At 37.6% G+C, this 19,632-nt stretch overlaps 1 protein-coding gene across 5 annotated transcripts in view; it reads right to left on the reverse strand.

Moving 5' to 3' along the window:
• Positions 1–19,632, reverse strand: part of SPATS2 (spermatogenesis associated serine rich 2) — a 108,315-nt gene that overhangs the window by 33,196 nt on the left and 55,487 nt on the right. For all 5 annotated transcript variants that reach the window (XM_045829347.1, XM_045829345.1, XM_045829343.1 and 2 more), the window contains 3 exons: positions 10,829–10,908; positions 6,418–6,526; positions 3,739–3,788 (listed from right to left, as the gene is read on the reverse strand). In XM_045829347.1, coding sequence (XP_045685303.1) covers positions 3,739–3,788; positions 6,418–6,526; positions 10,829–10,840 — 171 coding nt within the window. In that variant the 5' untranslated portion in view covers positions 10,841–10,908. The remainder of the gene's footprint in view (positions 1–3,738; positions 3,789–6,417; positions 6,527–10,828; positions 10,909–19,632) is intronic.

Consider the following 19,632-nt stretch of genomic DNA (forward strand, 5'->3'; position numbering starts at 1 on the left):
AAACCCAAACACATAAGAAATTTATGCATGGCAAAATCCACCATATGCAAAATCAAAAGATAAATTATAAAGTGTAAAAAAATATGTGCAATTTATCTACAAAGAGCTAACTATAGAGAGAGCTCTAACAAAAAAACAAACAAAACAATAACTGAACAGAAAAAAATGGTATAATATATAAACATATGGAATGAAATGCAACCTCAGTAATAAGAGGCATAAATTAAAAATGCACTGCAGAAAATTCTGGGAAGACGGCAGAGAAGGAAGCACCGGGAACTTGTTGCCCCACCTAGCCTACCTTAAATGGGCTCAGAACATTCACATTAGCCTACAGCAGGGCAAACCATCTAATGCAGTAAATACAATGTAGAGTGTCTATCAGTTGTCCACCCTCATTTTCAGGTGGTCGACTGGGTGCTGCAGCTGCCCAGCATCATGAGAAAGTATTGTACTCTATACAGATAGCCTGGAAAATGATCAAAATTCAAAGTATGGTTTCTGCTGAATGCTATTGCTTTGCACCATCCCGAAGTAAAAAAAAAATCATAAGTCAAACCATTTTAATTTGGGGTCCATCTGTATAACATACCAAAACTTTTGTAACCATGTATGGAGACTGATGTTAGAGTTATTTGTGTTTTTTTTTTTAAGATTTTATTTATTTATATTTTAGAGAGAGTGGAAGGGAAGGAGAAAGAGAGGGAGAGAAACATCGATGTGTGGTTGCACCCCACAGTGCCCCAACTGGGGACCTTGCCCACAACCCACACACATGTCCTGACTGGGAATCAAACTGGAGACCCCCAGGTTCACAAGCCTGTGCTCAATCCACTGAGTCACACCAGTCAGGGCAATTAGAGTTATTTCACAATACATACAAATATTAGATCATTATGTTGTACACCTGAAATTAATATGTTGTTATACATGTCAATTAGCCTCAATTTTTAAAAAAAGTAAAATATAAAGCCTTCATTGGCAAATTAGTTCAGATACCAGCTTAGAATAAAAGCCAAAGGGGGAAAAAAGAGAGTTCTGGAGATGGATGGTAGTGACAGTTGTACAACATTATGAATGTATTTAATATCACTAAGCTATACACTTAAAAACAATTAAAATGGTAAATGCCATGTGTTTTCTACAGTAAAAAAACATTTGGAAAAAACTGCACTATGGTATCATTTTTTATCTACTAGATTAGCAAAGGTCAAAAAGTCTGATTACACTGCGGGGCTGACAGGGCTGAGGGTGTGGAGAAACCGGCATTCTCCTGTATTACTTGTGGGAGTGCAAAGTAGTACTCTCTATGGCAATCTGGTAATAATTACAAAGGTAAAATATACCCTTTACCTATCAATCCACATCTGGGAATCTATCCTCAGCAATACTAACACATGTGCAAAATTATATACATACAAGTTTATTCACTGAAGTATTCATAATAATAGCAAAGGATTGGAAACAACCAAAATGTTGATCAATAAAAGGACTAGTGAAATTAGTTACAGTACATTCAAACAGTAGGATGCCTACACATCCATAAAAAACAAGAAAGCTCCTTATATATTGATGTAAGTTTCAAGATATGTTATATTTTTAAAAAAAAGCCCTAGCTGGTGTGGATCAGTGGATTCGGACACTGGCCTGCAAACCAAAAGGTTGACAGTTCAATTCCCAGTCAGGGTACATGCCTGGGTTGTGGTCCAGGTCCCCAGTGGGGGGCACATGAGAGGCAACCACACTCTGATGCTTTCTCCTTTCTCCCTCCCTTCCACTCTCTAAAAATAAATAAAATCTTAAAAAAAAAAACAGGCAAAGAGGAGAATATATATTCATATTTGCTCATATATGCTTAAAATAATTCTAGAAGGTAAATGAGAGATTGATGATTCTGTCTGCCTCTGGGGTTGGGAACCAAAAGTCTGGGGAGCAGGAACAGGATAAAAAACATTTCAGTGTACTAACTTTTGTAGCTTTGAATTTGGAGCCATAGGAATACATTACCTAGGCAAATAATAAAATTAAAACAAACAAAAAAGTCCTTTACCTTTTATTCTGACAAACCACAGCTCTAGAAACAATACTTACTTCTACTCCTAAGGCTAGGCTGCCACGACACTCAGTGTCCCCACACCCTTCTCAGGACCCTGCCTCATGGGAGCACTGCTGGAACTCCGGATGCCACTTTCTCCTCCCCATAGTTCTCGTCTGTCTTTCTCTTAAATACCTTCTCCCATCTAAGCTGGACAAGTTTTCCCATCACTGTCCCATGGATGTACTAACAGTCCCAGCAACTAACTGCTCATGGTCGCACCTGTTGAACTGACCCCAACAGTTAACTGAGTTGGACTTGAGCATGTGGGACTGCTAAACAGAAGCCATTTTCCCTCCTTTAAATTTTAAGAAATTTATACTTGTCCAACATAGGCTTTTCCAGCTTTAAGCATATATTACATCAATAAATAACTTATTATCCTGGATCAATCAATTAAAAAAACTGGTGTTTTCCAGAGCACACAGAGCTATTTATGTTAGGTGAAAGCAATGGGACGAAGTTAAGCAAATATACAAAGTTTCAGGTTGGGAGAGCTTCATGGGAATCTGTAGTTATATTAGGTTCTCCTTCGAAAAAACTCTCAAGGATCATTGGGGCCAAGCATAATTTGGTCAAGACTTAACAGATGACCTAACGAAGTGATTTAGAGTCATCAAGAAAGCAGTCCAGAACTCTAGTCCTAACCTGATATAGGAAAAGAACTTGATTAAAATTCATACTTCAAACACTGACTGGTGTGGCTCAGTTGGTTGGAGGCCGGCCCACAAAGTGAAAGGCGGCTGCCTGGGTTCCCAGTCAGGGCACGTGCCTGGCTAGCGGGTTCAGTCCCCAGAAGGGGCGTAATGAGAGGCAGCAGATCAGTGTTTCTCTCCCTCCCTTTCTCTCTCTCTAAAAATAAGTAAATAAAATCTTTTTTAAAAATCCATACTTCAAGGATTTCCTAAAGGAGCTAGATCTAGAGTACAGAGCTGTGGAAAGCATTTTGAGACCAGCTACCACCCGGTGAGGAAAGCACTTTGGTTTCAAGTGGACAAGGAGAACGAGCATGTCACAAATTAGGTGCTAGTATTGGTTAGTATTAGTTCCCTATTTGGGGGATGAGCAAACTAAGGCACACAATGGTTAAACACACTTCCAGGTTGCAAAGCCAGTAAGTAGAACAGGATATAAAACCTGTCCTGACCGACCTCACAGCCCAAGAGCCTTCTTGCTCCCTAAACTGGAACGTCAGATCCCTCTGTATATCTAATAGTAGCAAAGGCCCTCGCTGGGCTTTAACTTGAAGCTCATCAGTATCAGAGACTATAACAGTTATCTGACCTAAATATCTAAACCATTTTAACTAGTCTATGATAAGAATGACCTTGAAAACCATGGACTACTGCATCACTTTCTTGTGGAGCTCTGCGTTAAATGACACTCCCTCCTGTTTCATTCCTGACTAATATTAACACACCCTCCTCAACTGCGTGTGGCAGGGCCACTCTGTTTCCTGTATGGAGTCACATGGAGGAGATTATAGCGTACTCTATACACACAGCTGTGCTTCAACATCACAGAAGAGTTTTTAAACCAGGTGAACAGGAGATGCACATGTAACCTTTTCTTTCAAATATTTTGCAGAGCCTAAATATTTTTGTAATATCAATATCATGCTTTTAAATTGAATTCATTTTTACCTTTTTCTTGCCTGTTACTGTCCATTCTTTCAGTACTTCACTGGCACTGCCTGAAACAGAAACCAATTACAGATTTTCTCTCTCAGCACGTGCATAGTCCAGGAGGAATTAGTGTCCCTGGATTTTGTAATTGCTGGAGAATTTCTACAGTTCCTAACAGTAAAAGTTAAGGTTCAAGTCTCTGAGCTAATGTAATGATATAATCATATCATTCTGATCTCTTGTCATACCTGCACATTTAGATTCCCCTGCTTCATGTAACTCCCTCAGAGGTAACTTCTTTCAAGAAGAGACTAATGTATCCTCATCATTTTGAATTTTTTCTTCTAAAGTATATTTTATTGAGTATGATATTATAGTTGTCCCATTTTTTTCTCCCCTTTATTCCCCTCTACCCTGCACCCCCCTCCCACCCACATTCTCCCCCCTTAGTTCATGTCCATGGGTCATACATATAAGTTCTTTGGCTTCTCCATTTCCTATACTATTCTTAACCTCCCCTGTCTGTTTTGTACCTACCATTTATGCTTTGTATTCCCTGTACCCTTTCCCCTATTCTTCCCCCAGCCCCTCCCTGCTGATAACCCTCCATGTGATCTCCATTTCTGTGATTCTGTTCCTGTTGTAGTTGTTTGCCTAGTTTGTTTTTGTTTTTTTTTTTAGGTTCAGTTGTTGACAGTTGTTTGTTGTCATTTTACTGTTCATAGATTTGATCATCTCCTTTTTCTTAGATAAGTCCCTTTAATATTAATAAGTCCCTTGTAATATGGAGTATAATAAGGGCTTGGTGATGATGAACTCCTTTAACTTGACCTTATCTGGGAAGTACTTGATCTGCCCTTCCATTCTAAATGATAGCTTTGCCGGATACAGTAATCTTGGATGTAGGTCCTTGCCTTTCATGACTTCATATACTCTCCAGCCCCTTCTTGCCTGCAAGGTTTCTTTTGGGAAATCAGCTGAGAGTCTTATGGGAACTCCTTTGCACGTAACTGTCTCCTTTTCTCTTGCTGCTTTTAATATTCTCTCCTTAATCTTGGGTAATGTAGTTATGTTGTGCCTTAGTGTGTGCTCCCTTGGGTCCAACTTCTTTGGGACTTTCTGAGCTTCCTGGACTTCCTGGAAGTCTATTTTCTTTGCCAGATTGGAGAAGTTCTCCTCCATTATGCTTTCAAATAAGTTTTCAATTTCTTGTTCTCCCTCTTCTTCTGGCACCCCCATGATTCAGATGTTGGAACATTTAAAGTTGTCCTGGAGGTTGCTAAGCCTCTCCTCATTTTTTTTTTTTGAATTCTTGTTTCTTCATTCTCTTCTAGTTATTTATTTATTTCTTCCTTCTGCTCTAAATTGTTGAGTCCCTGTTTCCTTCCCATCACTATTGGTTCCGTGTACATTTTCCTTTGTATCACTTTTCATAGCCTTCACTTCTTCCTCTATTTTTCGACTATACTCAATGGCTTCTGTGAGTGTCCTAATTACCAGTGTTTTGAACTCTGCATCTGATAGGGTGGCCATCTCTTCGTCATTTAGTTGTATTTTTTCTGGAGCTTTGATTTGTTCTTTCATTTGGGCCATATTTCTTTGTGTCAGCACGCCTGTTACATTGTAGGGGCAGTGCCTTAGGTGTTCACCAAGGCAGGGAAACCCAAGTCACTGCATTGTAGTGCTGTATGTGGGGGAAGGGTCTGAGAGGGAACAATGCCACTTGCTCGGCTCTCAGCTGGCTTTCAGTCACTTCCTCCACTTCCCACAAGCAAGTGGGGCCCTCCTGGTGCTGATTCCTAGGTCGGTGGTCTTGTGTATATTCTAGGACTCTGTGGGACTCTCCAACGAATTCTCCCATGAGGCTGGGAGTTTTTCCCGCTGCAGCAACCTCCACAGGTTTTTACAGTCAGAGGTTTTGAGACTTTATTTCCCCGTGCTAGAACCCTGGGTTACATGGTCTGACTCACTTCCCAGTTGTTCCTCCCAGTTTATTCACATGAGAATGTGGGACCACCAGGTCCACCACCCACCACCATGCCCACCCAGTCCTCTAGCTGCTGCCTTGCTGAGAGTCCTCTCCACCCGGCTGCCCAGCTCCACCCCTCCTACCAGTCTGAATGAATGTTTCTTCTTTAACTTCTTGGTTGTCGGAATTCTATACAGTTAATTTTCTGGCAGTTCTGGTGTTTTTTTTTTTTTAAATTTGTCATTGTCCTTCTTTTGGTTGTGCTAGGAGACAAAGTCCATCTACCTATGCCTCCATGTTGGCCAGAAGAGATTGAAATTCCTTTATTTTTATAGCTTAGACCAAATACAAAGATGAGAGCTTTCAGCCCAAGTATGCCATCCCATCTCCTCCTGAAGATTACCTATCACCTTGGCTACACTGTTTTAGAGACCTGTTCACTACCCTATACCCAAATACTAACATTATAAAGAAAAGTGATGCCAATGAAGAGAGACCTTACAGTGTTTGAACCTGTTTATTTCTAGTGGCAGAAAAATAGGGAGACCTAATCTGGTGTAGCTATTCAATGACGAGGTATTGTTTTAAAGTGGCATGGTATGTTATATTCTCATGGGGTCTACTGTATCATCTGTGAAACACCAGGTTGCTGAATGAATGTTATAGAAGTCTGAAGCAACTTCTATTTGAACAAACACAAACTTATTAAGAAACTGAACTAGGATTACCTTCCATAAACGCTTGTACTGTTTTGTCCACGCAATTGTCGAAGTGCTGCAAAACCAGGATGATCTCATTGTTGCTCTTGTTGGGAACTATTGCACGCACTGCATTTATCTGGAAAAGATGACAGGGTCATTTAATTTTAACAACTGAAGCTTATTACACAGTGACATTTCACTCTTAACAATATGTATCACTCTTTAGCATCAGTGAGAGTACATACAAACCATCTCACTGGGCATGATTATAGATGAGTGATAACAGCACATACAAATTTATTTCAAAACTTAGAAAACCAGAACATTTCTAGAAATAGAAGACGTGTGCTAGATTTTATTCCAAGAAAGGAAGATTTAATTTAGGTACCAAGTGTTAATTTTAGCATCAACATTTCCTTGTTTTTAGCATATTGTACAGAAAGGTGGAATGTTTAATGAACTTTTGCCCATGACAACTTAGGTTTTTATATAGCGTTTTTCAAAACATTTTATTTCATATCATTTAATTGTATAACACTACAAAAATAACTTAAATTACTATAAACTATTTCAGGCACACAAAACATAATGAGCATTCACTGCGTGACAGCCAGGGTTTTTTTTATCCTCACCCAAGGACATTTTTTCATTGCTTTTTAGAGAGAGATGAAAGGAGAGAAAGAAGCATCAATGTGAGACAGAAGCATAATTGGTTGCCTCCTGTATGCACTCCAACTGGGGACTGTACTGCTTGGAATGGGCATTGTATGCGCTCAGACTGGGGATCATATGTGCTCAGACCAGGGATTGTAAGCACCTGAGCCAGTGACCCATCCTGAAACCTAGGCATGTGCCCTTACTGAGAATCGAACCCACAACCTTTCAGTTAGTAGACAACACTCTAACCAACTGAGATACACTGGCCAGGGTGAGACAGCTTAATAAAATAAAATACAGGCAAAACTTGGTTCTTGAACAATTCAGTTCTCAACCAAGCTATTCACAGGAACAAGTTCTCAGCTGTTTAACAAAACTTTAGGTCTCAATTCTCTACCCAACAACCTTTTCGTGCTGATAACTATATGATCAGTCACACATCTCTCAAGTGACAAAGGAGATTCAGTGTTTCAAACAAATCACTTCTTGGACAGTTTTCTATAACGAATTAGCAAGTTTGAAGACCAAGGTTCCACTGTAGATGCAACTGAAGCCCCCATGAAGTCCCTCATAAATCCCATCTCCCTTCTCTCCACCTTCAATGTGATGTTACTTCAATAAACGTTTTACATTTTTAAAATGTATGTATGTATCCACAGGTAGTATTGAATATATACTATTGTTTCATATTATGTAAATATTATCATGTCATGCATGATTATATTCAATTTGCTTTATTCATGTAACACTGTTCAGTTTTTTTCATGTTGATAAATGCATCTCTTATTTAACTGCTACACAGCATTTCCATGGTGTGAATATAGCCAATTTATTCATTCTCCTATTGATAGACACTTAACACTGTTTCCAATGTTTAGCCAGTATGAAAAATGCTGAACATTCCTATGCTTATTTGCTGCTGAAAACTCAGTGCCTAAAACAATGTTTAGCATATTTCAAGAAAAAAAAAAATTGAGTCTTGTCCTGGCTGGTGTGGCTCAGTGGATTGACTGCCAGCCTGTAAACCAAAGGGTTGCCAGTTCGATTCCCAGTCAGGGCACATGCCTGGGTTTCAGGCCAAGTCCCCAGTTGGGGCACATGAGAGGCAACGACACATTGATGTTTCTCTCCCTCTTTTTCTCCCTCCCACTCCCTTTAAAAATAAATAAATAAAATCTTTAGGGAATCTACAAATTTATTAGATAATGCCAAACTGCTCTTTCAAATAGGTATGTCAATTTTGTTAGGTTCATTCCCAAGGTATTTTAATTTTTTGAGATTAAAAATATATAATTTGCAATTACTGTATCTTGTTTTCATTTTTTAAAAAAGATTTTATCCATTTATTTTTAGAGAGAGGTGAAGGGAGAGGGAAAGAGAGGGAGAGAAACATCAGTGTGTGGTGATCTCTCACTTAGCCACCACTGGGGACCTGGGCCGCAACCCAGGCATGTATCCTGACTGGGAATCGAACCAGGGTCCCTTCAGTTTGCAGCACACACTCCATCCACTGAACTACACCAGCTAGGGCTATTGTTTTCATTTTTACATATCAATTTTTACCCAGCAACCTTGATGAACTCTCAGTATTCCTAATATTTTGATGCTTTCTTGGTTTATGTACATAAACTATAATGCATATAAATAATGGCAGTTTTTTTTACTTCCTTTCTAATCCTTATAATTTTCATTTTTGTCTTACTGTACAATGTGAAATCAATTATTTCTCTAAAAGGACCTGGTTCTTCTTGGTAGAAACTGGTAGTTAAAAGCCAAAACCTAAGAGCTAGGTGTGTTTACTGCCAGATAGAGCTAGGAGATTTTGTTTTTTACAACATGAATTCATATGTAATATTCAAATATAATATTAAAAGGTTTTTTCTTATATGATTTTAAACATATATCTTTCTTCTAAACTAAAAGTTTTAGTTCCTAAAAATGTTAATTTACTGACTTGCTTTAATTCTGTAATATTCACAAATGCTACTAATAACACTATGATACATTACTATTAATGACAAAACATTGAATAAAATTTAAGATTTATTTGCAATTTGTTTTGTCCTTTAAATATATCCCTCTAATCATGTATAGTAAGAATGTTGTGTTCAGTGGGAAGATTTGTTCTAGTTCACCCTTTCCCTGAAGGTAAAATATTTTTAGGATCTCAATCTTATATAAGCTCTCAGCTCTAATTCCTAACCTAGGACAAGCCTGGAGCTTTATGACCCTGTGTGGTAAAGCCCATTTGTTATCGAGACGGACAAAACACATCCAAATTAGCTAGCTCAGGCTTACTACTCTGCTTTTTCATTCCCTCTATCATATCTATTTAGTCCCCAAGGATTTCCCTTTGTCTGTTCAGCTATGCATTTAAAATGATGTGTTATTTTTCATTCTATATTTATCAGTATTTTATATCATGAATGTTTTCAAGTTACCTAGTCAGCAATACTATTTGAAAAGGAAGTCCTTTCATATGTAAGAAGTATCTTATCCAAGTAATAAGCAGAGTCTGTATTAGAACCTAAGTCTTTTTTAGTATACTTGCTTTCACATCATTCTATGCTTGTTTTTGTTTCAGGCTGATTTAAACAATGATAAGGTTTAAAATCATACAAATGGGGAGGTATATAACCTATAATCCAAAGAGGGATAATTTGTAATTATACATTTCTGAAATGAGCAAAAAACTTAGCACTGACCACTAGAAAATGGATTTTAGGCAAAACTTACAGATTCAACAATAAAAGTAAGCTTCTGGTAATTTAAAATGTGAAAGTTTATATTATTGAAACAATATATGTATCTATGAGTCCATAATCAACAATATACTTTTATTAATAAGACAAAAAGTTTTCAAAGCACATAAAGCTTTTGTTCTATGTTTTTCTCAGTTACAGCTCACTCAGGGTTGTATTACTAAAAAGATCTGGTTTTGCCCTGGCTGGTGTGGCTCACTGTATTGAGCTCTAGCCTTCGAACCAAAGGGTCACTGGTACTATTCCCAATCAGGGAACATGCCTGGGTTGTGGGCCAGGTCCCCAGTAGGGGGCGCATGTGAGGCAACTACACCTTGATGTTTCTCTCCTTCTTTCTCCCTCCTTTCCCCTCTCTCTAAAAATAAAAATGAATAAATCTTTACAAAAGTAAAACTTTTTTAAAAAAGAAAACACCTGGTTTTCTTCCAAAGGAATGTTACTTGGAAGATCTATTTCTCATTTTGCTCTGAAGTCTCCTGAACCTCTTCAACTGAATGGAAAGATCCTCCTCAGTTTGTTCCTTTAAAAATGTTGCCAAAGGAGATACATACATAAGCAAAAAAAAATCATATTTACACTTAAGAGGCTCTGATTTCTCAAACCTTCATGGTATTTACCTTTCAATATACAGTGGCATCTCTTTTGTTCTTAAAGTTTCACTTTCTTAATGAGTCTGTGTAGTCCTGACTGTATTTCTGCCTAAATTTTACTGTGACATTCAAGTTTACTATCTATAGCAGTGATTTTCAACCTTTTTCATCTCAAGACACATGTAGACTAATTACAAAAATTCTGCATGCAGAACACCAAAAATGTATTTTTGCCAATATAACAAAAAATAGTTATAATTTTGATTCATTCACACCAGACAGCTATCGTGTTGGCTGTTGTCCTTTTTTATTTGCCAATCTAAGGGAAAAGAGGTCAGTGCCCCTGACTAAACAGTCAGGTATTACATGCTTTAAAAATTCTTGCAGCACAGCAGTTAAAACCTGCTAATCTACAGTAACTAATCATACCTTTTCTTTCATGTTCTCAAAAGCCCCTCCCTGGGCCAGTACAGTATTGGACTGCAAATCGAAAATGAATCCTGATGAATCTGAAAGAATGAGAAGGAAAAAATATATTCAACAAGATCCAAAACTGACATGTGGTCCATCCCCCAAATGGAAGGGCCAATAGAAACTGCTTTTGTGCCTTAAACAGTTAACTTACTTTGTAAATTCCATTATACAGATCACTGATAACTACATTTGAGTTAAAATTATAAAATTTGATTTTAATAGAAACTGTCACAGCTTGAGAAAAACACTAAATACATCAACTACATTAAACTGTCCAGTAATCCTTGGCATCTTTGTTAATTATTTCACCTTAATTTAAAAGGCCCTCTCGAAATGCTGAAAATAAATGGATCCCTGAGGTAAAATTCAACACTAACAAATCTGAAAATGTGAGCAAGGATGGGAACTTCTGTGGCATTAATGATAACAATAATAACACATGAAAGTAATTTCAACCTTCTTGGCTGTATCACACACATTATTTCTTTAGACTACGAACTCCATGAATACATGTGTGTTTGTGTTCCCAGTATAATGCTTGACAAAGCAACGTACCTGAGTTTACATTAGCAGCGCAACATGGGAAAACTTAGTTTAATGTGACTGATTACAGAAAGAGTTTAGCTTCCCTGTACTTACAAAGAAAAGGCTATCTGCACATTCAATCAATTCCTTTACCGGAGACTACCATGAATTACCTCAGCTTTAAACACTTGACAACTTTGTTTTAATCTAATGAGATGCAATCCAGGAAATGGTTAGAATGCTTCTCAGATTCTGATGTGTACACTTATCTGGGGAATCTCAGCTTAAAATGTAGGTTCTGATTCAGTAGTCTAGCCTGTGGCCTGAGATCTTTACTCCCTGGTGGTATCAACACTGCTGATTCATGCACCATACTTGGGAGTAGCTTGGGGGTTAGAATTTCAACAAAGCAAGTACAAGGGAAAGCTTTGAGAAAAGGGTTGGTATGTTCTGAATGTTTGTGTCCCCAGCCCCCCATACTCTTATGCTGAAACCCTAAAGGGATAGTGTTAGTAGCTGGGGCCTCTGGAAGGTAAGTAAATCATGAGAGTGTAGCCCTCATGAGTGGCATTGGTGCTCTTATAAAAGCTATTGCACAGAGCTCCCTAGGCCCTGCCACCACGTGAAGACTCGATGAGGAGTCTGTGAGCCAGAAGAGGGCTCTCATGCAACCATGCTGACACTCTGATCTCAGACTTGCAGCCTCTAGAACTGTGAGAAATTAATTTAGGTTGTATATAAGCTGTCCATGTTGTTATAGCAGTCCAAGTGGACAGGGGTTTAAAAAATACAGCACTATTCTAGCGTACTTTCCAAGTTCTTTTTTGTGTGTGTAATTTATTTTTAGAGAGGGAGAGAAACATTGACATGCAGGAGATAGATTGATCAACTGATCACACACCCCTACTGGGGACCTCGCCAGCAACCCAGGCGTGTGTCCTGACTGGGAATTGAATGGGCGACCTTTCAGTTTGCAGGCCGGGGCTCAATCCACTGAGCAACACCAGCCAGGGCCCTAACTTTTTTGCTATTATTACAGATGTATTTTAATTAAAGCCTCTTTTACAGCTCAATCTTTATCCTGTGTTTTTGAATACCTCCTACATGCTATGGAAGACTGATCATTTATAAGTTAGAATGACAACACATTTTGGTACTAAAAGTAGAAAAGAGATATGAATACAACGCACGTCATTCCAAGAGAACCTGCGCTTGCCAATTACCAATGAATGAACCGTGAACTCATTCAGGTTTAACCTCTGTAATACTGGCAGATTTGAGAAAGTTAACAAATGAAAAATCAGGTTGCACTTACACAAACTTGGTGTTTAAGCCTTAGTTTTCCAGATGACTACATAATTTCTAATTATCTTTAATAATTGAAGAGAAACAGTATAGGAACATGAAAATACTATCCAGCCAAAATACTATCCAGAAACCTTCTCATAACTGCTACCAGTTAACCAAATGATACAGCTTGAGTATGGTAAGTACTCTCTCCCAAAGATATTAATGAGCAGTGAGATGACAAGGGAATTCAATAATCTTATTAGAGAATCAAAACACCAATCTCTTTTATGGAAAAGGGGATACAAAGGAAAGCAGCATTCTGGTGTCCATACTTAAATGAACTATCGGTATCATTAGCTTCTTATATAATACAGCATCTATCACTATTTTTTCTTTAACAACACACTAGATGAAACAAAGTAAAAGGAAAACAAAAGATAGTTCTGCAAACACCTTCAGTTATTATCCCCCCCAAAATTAGCAGTATTATTAGGGTTCAGCTAGTATACAAATTAGGATAATAATTAAAAATACATAAAGCAGCTATCTCAGTCAGGATCCCAGCAGGAAACAAATGCACACTCAACTCAGGAAATCTGGGAGTTTTTTTTAGAAGACTGTTTCAGAAGGTGAGGATAGGGAGTAAGGGAAGCTCAAGGTGCAGTGCACCACCCCTTGGGTATATATCAGCAATGTGCACTGCTACCCTGAGGGTTTAAATGGGTGTAAAGTGATGGCAACAGCTGGAACCCAGGGACAGAGGACTTTCTCACCTTTGTTTCATCTGGTGTGCTAAGGGCTATAGGACAGTAGCTATTACCTTTGGTCAAAGGTCACAATAAGCCCACAGTGACCCCTCAGGGAAAGATTAGGGGTACAAACACCCCTACCTCATTCTCCTCCTTGCCTGATCTGCCCAAGCTGCCCAAGGGCCAAACCCAGCCAGAAGCCAGAGGGTAAAAGAGCCATTGAGGGAATATTTATCTCTTAAACCATGAGTTCAGCAAAAAGGGAAAGCAATAATTTTACATCTTAACTTGTCTATTCACCAGTTAGTATTGCCTCTTAAACCAACAATTCAAGTAGATATAAAACCGAGTATCAAAGAACTAGAGCTTAAATACCTCCCGGCATTACAGAGAAAGTTACTTTTAATTTCCATAAAAAATATTTAGTGATTTAACAATTTTCTTATTTTTATATGTAAAAAATGCCCAAGATTTACTAATTCCATTAGTAGGAAATAAGGCAGTATTCTCATTCTATGAGAAAAGAGCACGTATACTCTATTAGAAATAAGTTTTTAAAGAAAAAATGCAGTTAAATGCTATTATCAGGGAAGAGTCATAAAGGAGATGAGGAATAACTGAGAATGAGTTTTCTTTTTATCATTTATTTCCCTCTATCAGGAACCATCTCAGAAATTTCTTGGAATTACTTCAAATAGCACATATTTAGGAACATTTTGAAAAAAGTATGTTATTTACACTATCCCTGATATATTTGTAAATACTGCAGGTTTGTTATTATTGTTTTAGCTGGCTTCAAAAATCAGACAAAAGTTATTTTAGGCACTGAGAAGACACAGAAATATCTGAGTTTGATTATCCCATATATCAAACCAACCTTGAACAATTTTTTAAAACTGAAGTATAATTAACATTTATATAACATTATATCCATTTCAGGTATACAACTTAAGGATCTGATATCTGTACATACTGTGAAATAATCACAGTAAGTCTAGTAAACATCATTTACCATCCATGGGCACAAATTTTTTTCTTGTAATGAGATTTACTCTTTTAGCAACTACAAATATGCAATGCAGTATAATTAACTGTAGTCACTATGCTGTACATCACATCCTCAGGGTTTAGATAATAACTGGAAGTTTGTAACTTCTGACCCTCTTTACCCATTTTGACCCCCCCACACCTTACCCCTGCCTCATAACCACCAATCTATTCTCTGTATCTATGTGCTAGGTTTACTTAGTTTTTTATTGATTTGAGGGAAGGGGAAGGAGAGAAGAAGGGAGAGAGGGAGGAGAGTGGGGAGAAGGAAGAGGGGGAGGAGGAGAGGGGGGGAGGGGGGAGAGAGAGAGAGATGGATTTGTTGTTCCACTTATCTATGCATTCATTGCTTGCTTCTTGTATGTGTATGTGCCCTGACCAGAGATCCAACTCACAACAGTGGTGTATCAAGACAACACTTTAACCACCTGAGCTAGCCAGCCAGGGCTGGTATTTTATTTTGTTTTGTTTTTAGATTACACATACGATATTTGTCTTTTTCTCTCTGACTTGTTTCACTTAGCATAATGCCGTCAAGGTCCACCCATGTTGTCACAAATGACAAGATTTCCTTCTTTTCATTACTGAATTATAATCATACATATATGTCACATTTTCTTTATCCTTTAATCCATCAACGAATGCTTAGGTTGTTTCCATATCTTAACTATTGGGAATAATGTAGCAAGGGTGGTGCACATATTTTTTTTCTTTTTTCTTTCATATCTTTTTGAGTTAGTGTTTTTGTTTTCCTCCAATACCCAGAAGTAGAACTGCTGGATCACATGGTAGTTCAATTTTTAATGTTTTGAGGAAACTCCACACTATTTTCTATAGTGGCTGCACCAATTCACACTCCACCAACACAGGGTTCCCTTTTCTCCACATGCTGGATGATGCTTGTTATTTCATGTCTCTTTTATAATAGCCATTCTGACAGGTGCGAGAACTGTGGTTTTGATTTGCATTTCTCTGATGGTTAGGGATGTTGGGCACACTTTCACATACCTGTTGGCCGTCTATGTCTTCTTTGGAACTGAGCAAGCATCATAACAAGTTTTGAACCATAGTTACTCACCAAATACACTGGTTCTCAAGTGCTGTTATTTGGACAGCACCTTGGTATATCACTACCTTTCTTCTAAGGATCTCAGATTCTTCTTATTACTCACTGATATTCCTTACACATACATAAAACAAGTTGAGTTACAAAATTATTCACATTTTACCCAAGCCAAAGAGAGGCCACAAAGGTGAGATCCAATTACATGCAGGTACGCTCTGAGGTGAAGATACCTATCCAAACAGATAATCTAACAAATGTGATGATCACTTGTCATATTTTCTCAAACTGTACAAAATTCCCTCAAAATTAAAAAGTAACTCAAGAGCAGAGGTTAAGTGCCAGTTCTTACAGAAGTGGTGTCTCATGAACAATTAAACAACCTGAAGTTCTCCTTTAGAGTGAACATAGACAATACTCAACCACCAGTGCCTTCAAATAGTTTTTTCTCGTGCCAATTTTGAGAATAATCCACACATATGTCAAGTGGAGTTCAGTTGCTTCCTGTGCACTAGTGGCAAATATGGGGAGGGGCTTATCCTGTGCAAGTGACCCATGGACTTGGACAGCGCTGTGTGATGGCCTGAGGGGAAGAGGTGAGTAAAGGGGGAAAAAGTGGGGACAACTGTAATAGTATAAACAATAAAAAAAAAAAGAAAAAACATTACATACATGCAAAAATCAATAAAAAAATGAGTGCAAGGAAAAGTCATTGTCACAGACACTACTAGCTAAAGCCTAGAAGAGTGTATTTACAACTTCAAAACTGAATATGCCACCAAGGTCAATTTCCTAGGTCATAATACTCTCTTCTGGAATTTGCCACCTAAGCTTGGAAGAATTATGCCTGTTTTGGTGAGAAATAAGATATTTACATATTTTTAAAGGGGAGAAATGTGTAAATGGGAAATCAAGTTTGGAAGGGGAGCAAATTGGAGACAGGAAATTTTGAAAGACAACTATGTCAAAGCACCATTTTGTAAGGCTTCTGTGAGTCTGTTTGCAGTAATTCTATAGTATTTTACTGTACTGTTCTGGCTTTCTGAAATGTCAATACATTTTTATATTTAGATCTTTAAAAGTTATAAAGAAACCTCCATCTTGGCTGCCAACGGCCAAATACATGACTCCTCTCAGTACAGGCTCATCAGCTGGTCTTCCTGGCCACCTCAGAGGACCACCGTGGCCGCACGTTCTGAAGAAGCCACTCTTTAATGATCAATCTGCTAAGTGGGTCTTTAATGACAAAAGCAGCCTTTTTTTTTTTAAGCAGCCTTTTATCTTCCTGTTAACTCTGCTTTCATTTGTCATATAGTGTTAACAGCTGATTAAATTTTTTTCTTTGCTTTGTTCCTTTGAGTGCTTCTTCAAGTACATTCTAAGATGTTGGGCCTCTTCTTATAAGACTAAGTACTTAGGCTGGGAAATTTCCAAACTTTTAGAATGAGTTCTGACTTTTTCAGGTAGAACTTGATGGAAAGTCAGGGTTTTTATTAAAGATACACACAAGCAATTAAATCCTACCTTACTCACACCGATAGATTTTCCTGGGTTTCCAGCAGGGGCAATAGAATAAGCTTCCATTTTTTAAGTTCCAAGAATTTTTGAGGATCTCATTGTTTAAAAGGTTTGCTACTTCTAATAACAATTCTGTCAATTCTTCCACAAATGGTGATTGGATAGGAAACTCCATCCACCTTTCAAAAACTTTCTTATTAATATACACTAGAGAATAGCCAGGAGGCAATAATATTGATTTTAATGCCCAAACTCTTCTAACTCAATGCCACTTAGCATTAGTCTGGAATCAGTTCTCCCACATATGAAATAAATGATTTAAAAAATTCTTTCCTACTCTTTACTATCCTTCAGATACTCAGGAATTCTACCAGCTGTTCCAGGAAAGAAAGTCAACTTCGTAAGTCAAATATTTAAAGCATTTAAGAACTGTGATTTAAAAAAAAAAACCTCAAATTTTTTTGCATTAGCAAGATCAGTACGTATTCTCTGCTGACTCTAGATCATCTCTGAGTCTGTTTATTTAAAAAACTTTGCATATATCCCTGGATGGTGTGGCTCGGTGGACTCAGTGCCAGCCTGCAAACCAAGAGGTTGCTGGTTCAATTCCCAGTCAGGGCACATGCCTGAATTATGGGCCAGGTCCCCAGTGGAGAGTGTGTGAGAGACAACCACACATTGATGCTTCTCTCCCTCTCTTTCTCCCTTCCCTTTCCCTCTCTCTAAAAATAAATAAATAAAATCTTTTAAAACAAAATAAACAAGAAAACTTTACATATCGTTCCAGAGATTACATGAATTCAAACAGTTAACTTAGAAAATTCTGAAGCCACATGATGATTATTTTGATATCTGTTTACAGCAACATTCAGAATTTTTAAAGAAAAGGTACACTAAAATAAAATTAAAATCAAAATATTCAGTCATGTCTTTCTTTGTTTCCAAGTTGTGATAAGGATTGATGTGAGTTTTATCTTTCTACTTGCAAATCTCACCCTTTCATTTGGGAAAGGTAAAAATAAATTGTGATGTTGCTAATAGATGGACAGCTAGTAAAAAGAGGGGAAAAGAAATCAAGAAACCTGGATAATCTAAAAGACAGAAAAATCAGTCTGCAAATAAATCATGTTTAATAAAATGCCCCTGTGTGAGCTGGTCAGTTAAGTCTGAAGAAAAACACATTTTCAGCTACTAAGGGCTTATTTTCAGTCTCTCTTACAAGTCAAACCTGCATTTTTAGATTTCATTAACATTTCTCCATTTAAGGGGATCTCCTATTTTATGGGATTATTACTCTTGGATGTTACTCTTGGATTACTCTTGCAACACATGCCATACTCCGGGGCTTAGATGGATTAGATGAGTTGAATGCACGTCTTTTTAAAAAAAAATTTTCCTACTCCTCACTGTCCTTCAGACTCAAGAATTCTACCAGCTATTCCAGGAATCTCAATTACATAAGTCAAAAAAAAAAAACCAAACCCAAACCTAAAACATTTAAGAACGGTGATATTTAAAAGTCAAACAAATCTGCCCTGGCCAAGTAGTTCAGCTGGTTAGAGCATCATCCTGATATAGCAAGGTTATGGGTTTGATCTCCAGCCAGGGCACATACAAGAAGCAACCAACAAATGCATAAATAAGTAGGATAACAAATTGAGGTTTCTCTCTCCCCACTCCTTTCTCTCTCTCTAAAACAAATTTAAAAAAATTTTTAAGTCAAATTTTCAATTACTAAGATCAGTACAGACTACTTGGTAGAATCTTTGAGAACCTGAGGGAGAATGAGTGGGGAATAGGAAATTATCTTTTTAAAACTGTATGTTAGATGTAAGAGATATTCTCTTATCATTGTAAAAGACTGCTTTGGATGTTCCTTCTAGCCCTGTCAAATAGTCAACGTCATCCCTCTCCACCGCATCCCATCCCCTTGTTTCAAAGTACAGAAACGAACAAGTCAATTCTAGTCACATGCTTCTGTCTTCAACAAAACACCCTTCCCATTAAAAAACCCACGGCACTGCAAAAATCTGTCAGTCTTCACTCATTAACCTCATGCATGTAAGAATTAAATCTACTAGATTCTTCTTTCTTAAAATGACTTATGAACCAATAATCTACTTTAATTATAAATATTTCTATTTCCAAATAGTTGTTATAATTATCACAAGGTGAACCCCAGCTTTTAAGTATTATACTTGTGAAGGTAGGAAACTTGCTACTTAAATAACATTCTTGTCTAACCCATTCTGTCCTGGAATTTATTGATTACACCAAGGTTGCAGGATACAAGATTAATATACAGAAATCCATCACTTTCCCATATAACAGCAATGAACAAGTGTAATTTAAAATAAAAACACACAATATCATTTACATTAGCACCCTCAACATACTTGGGTATAAATCTAACAAAGTATATATGAAGGCAGATCCCCTGCCCTCAAAATGGAATTATCCTCTGGAGGGCAGGCCCCTTGTAGTACAGGCTTCCCCCACTAAGTGAGTGTTCTAAGAACCCATCTGTATCAGTATGCCATCAGGTGTTGTTGTGAGAGGCTGCATTC

This window comes from Phyllostomus hastatus, unplaced genomic scaffold, assembly GCF_019186645.2.
Source record: "Phyllostomus hastatus isolate PE091 unplaced genomic scaffold, TTU_PhHast_1.1 phas_scaffold_93, whole genome shotgun sequence".
Classification (NCBI taxonomy): Eukaryota; Metazoa; Chordata; class Mammalia; order Chiroptera; family Phyllostomidae; genus Phyllostomus; species Phyllostomus hastatus.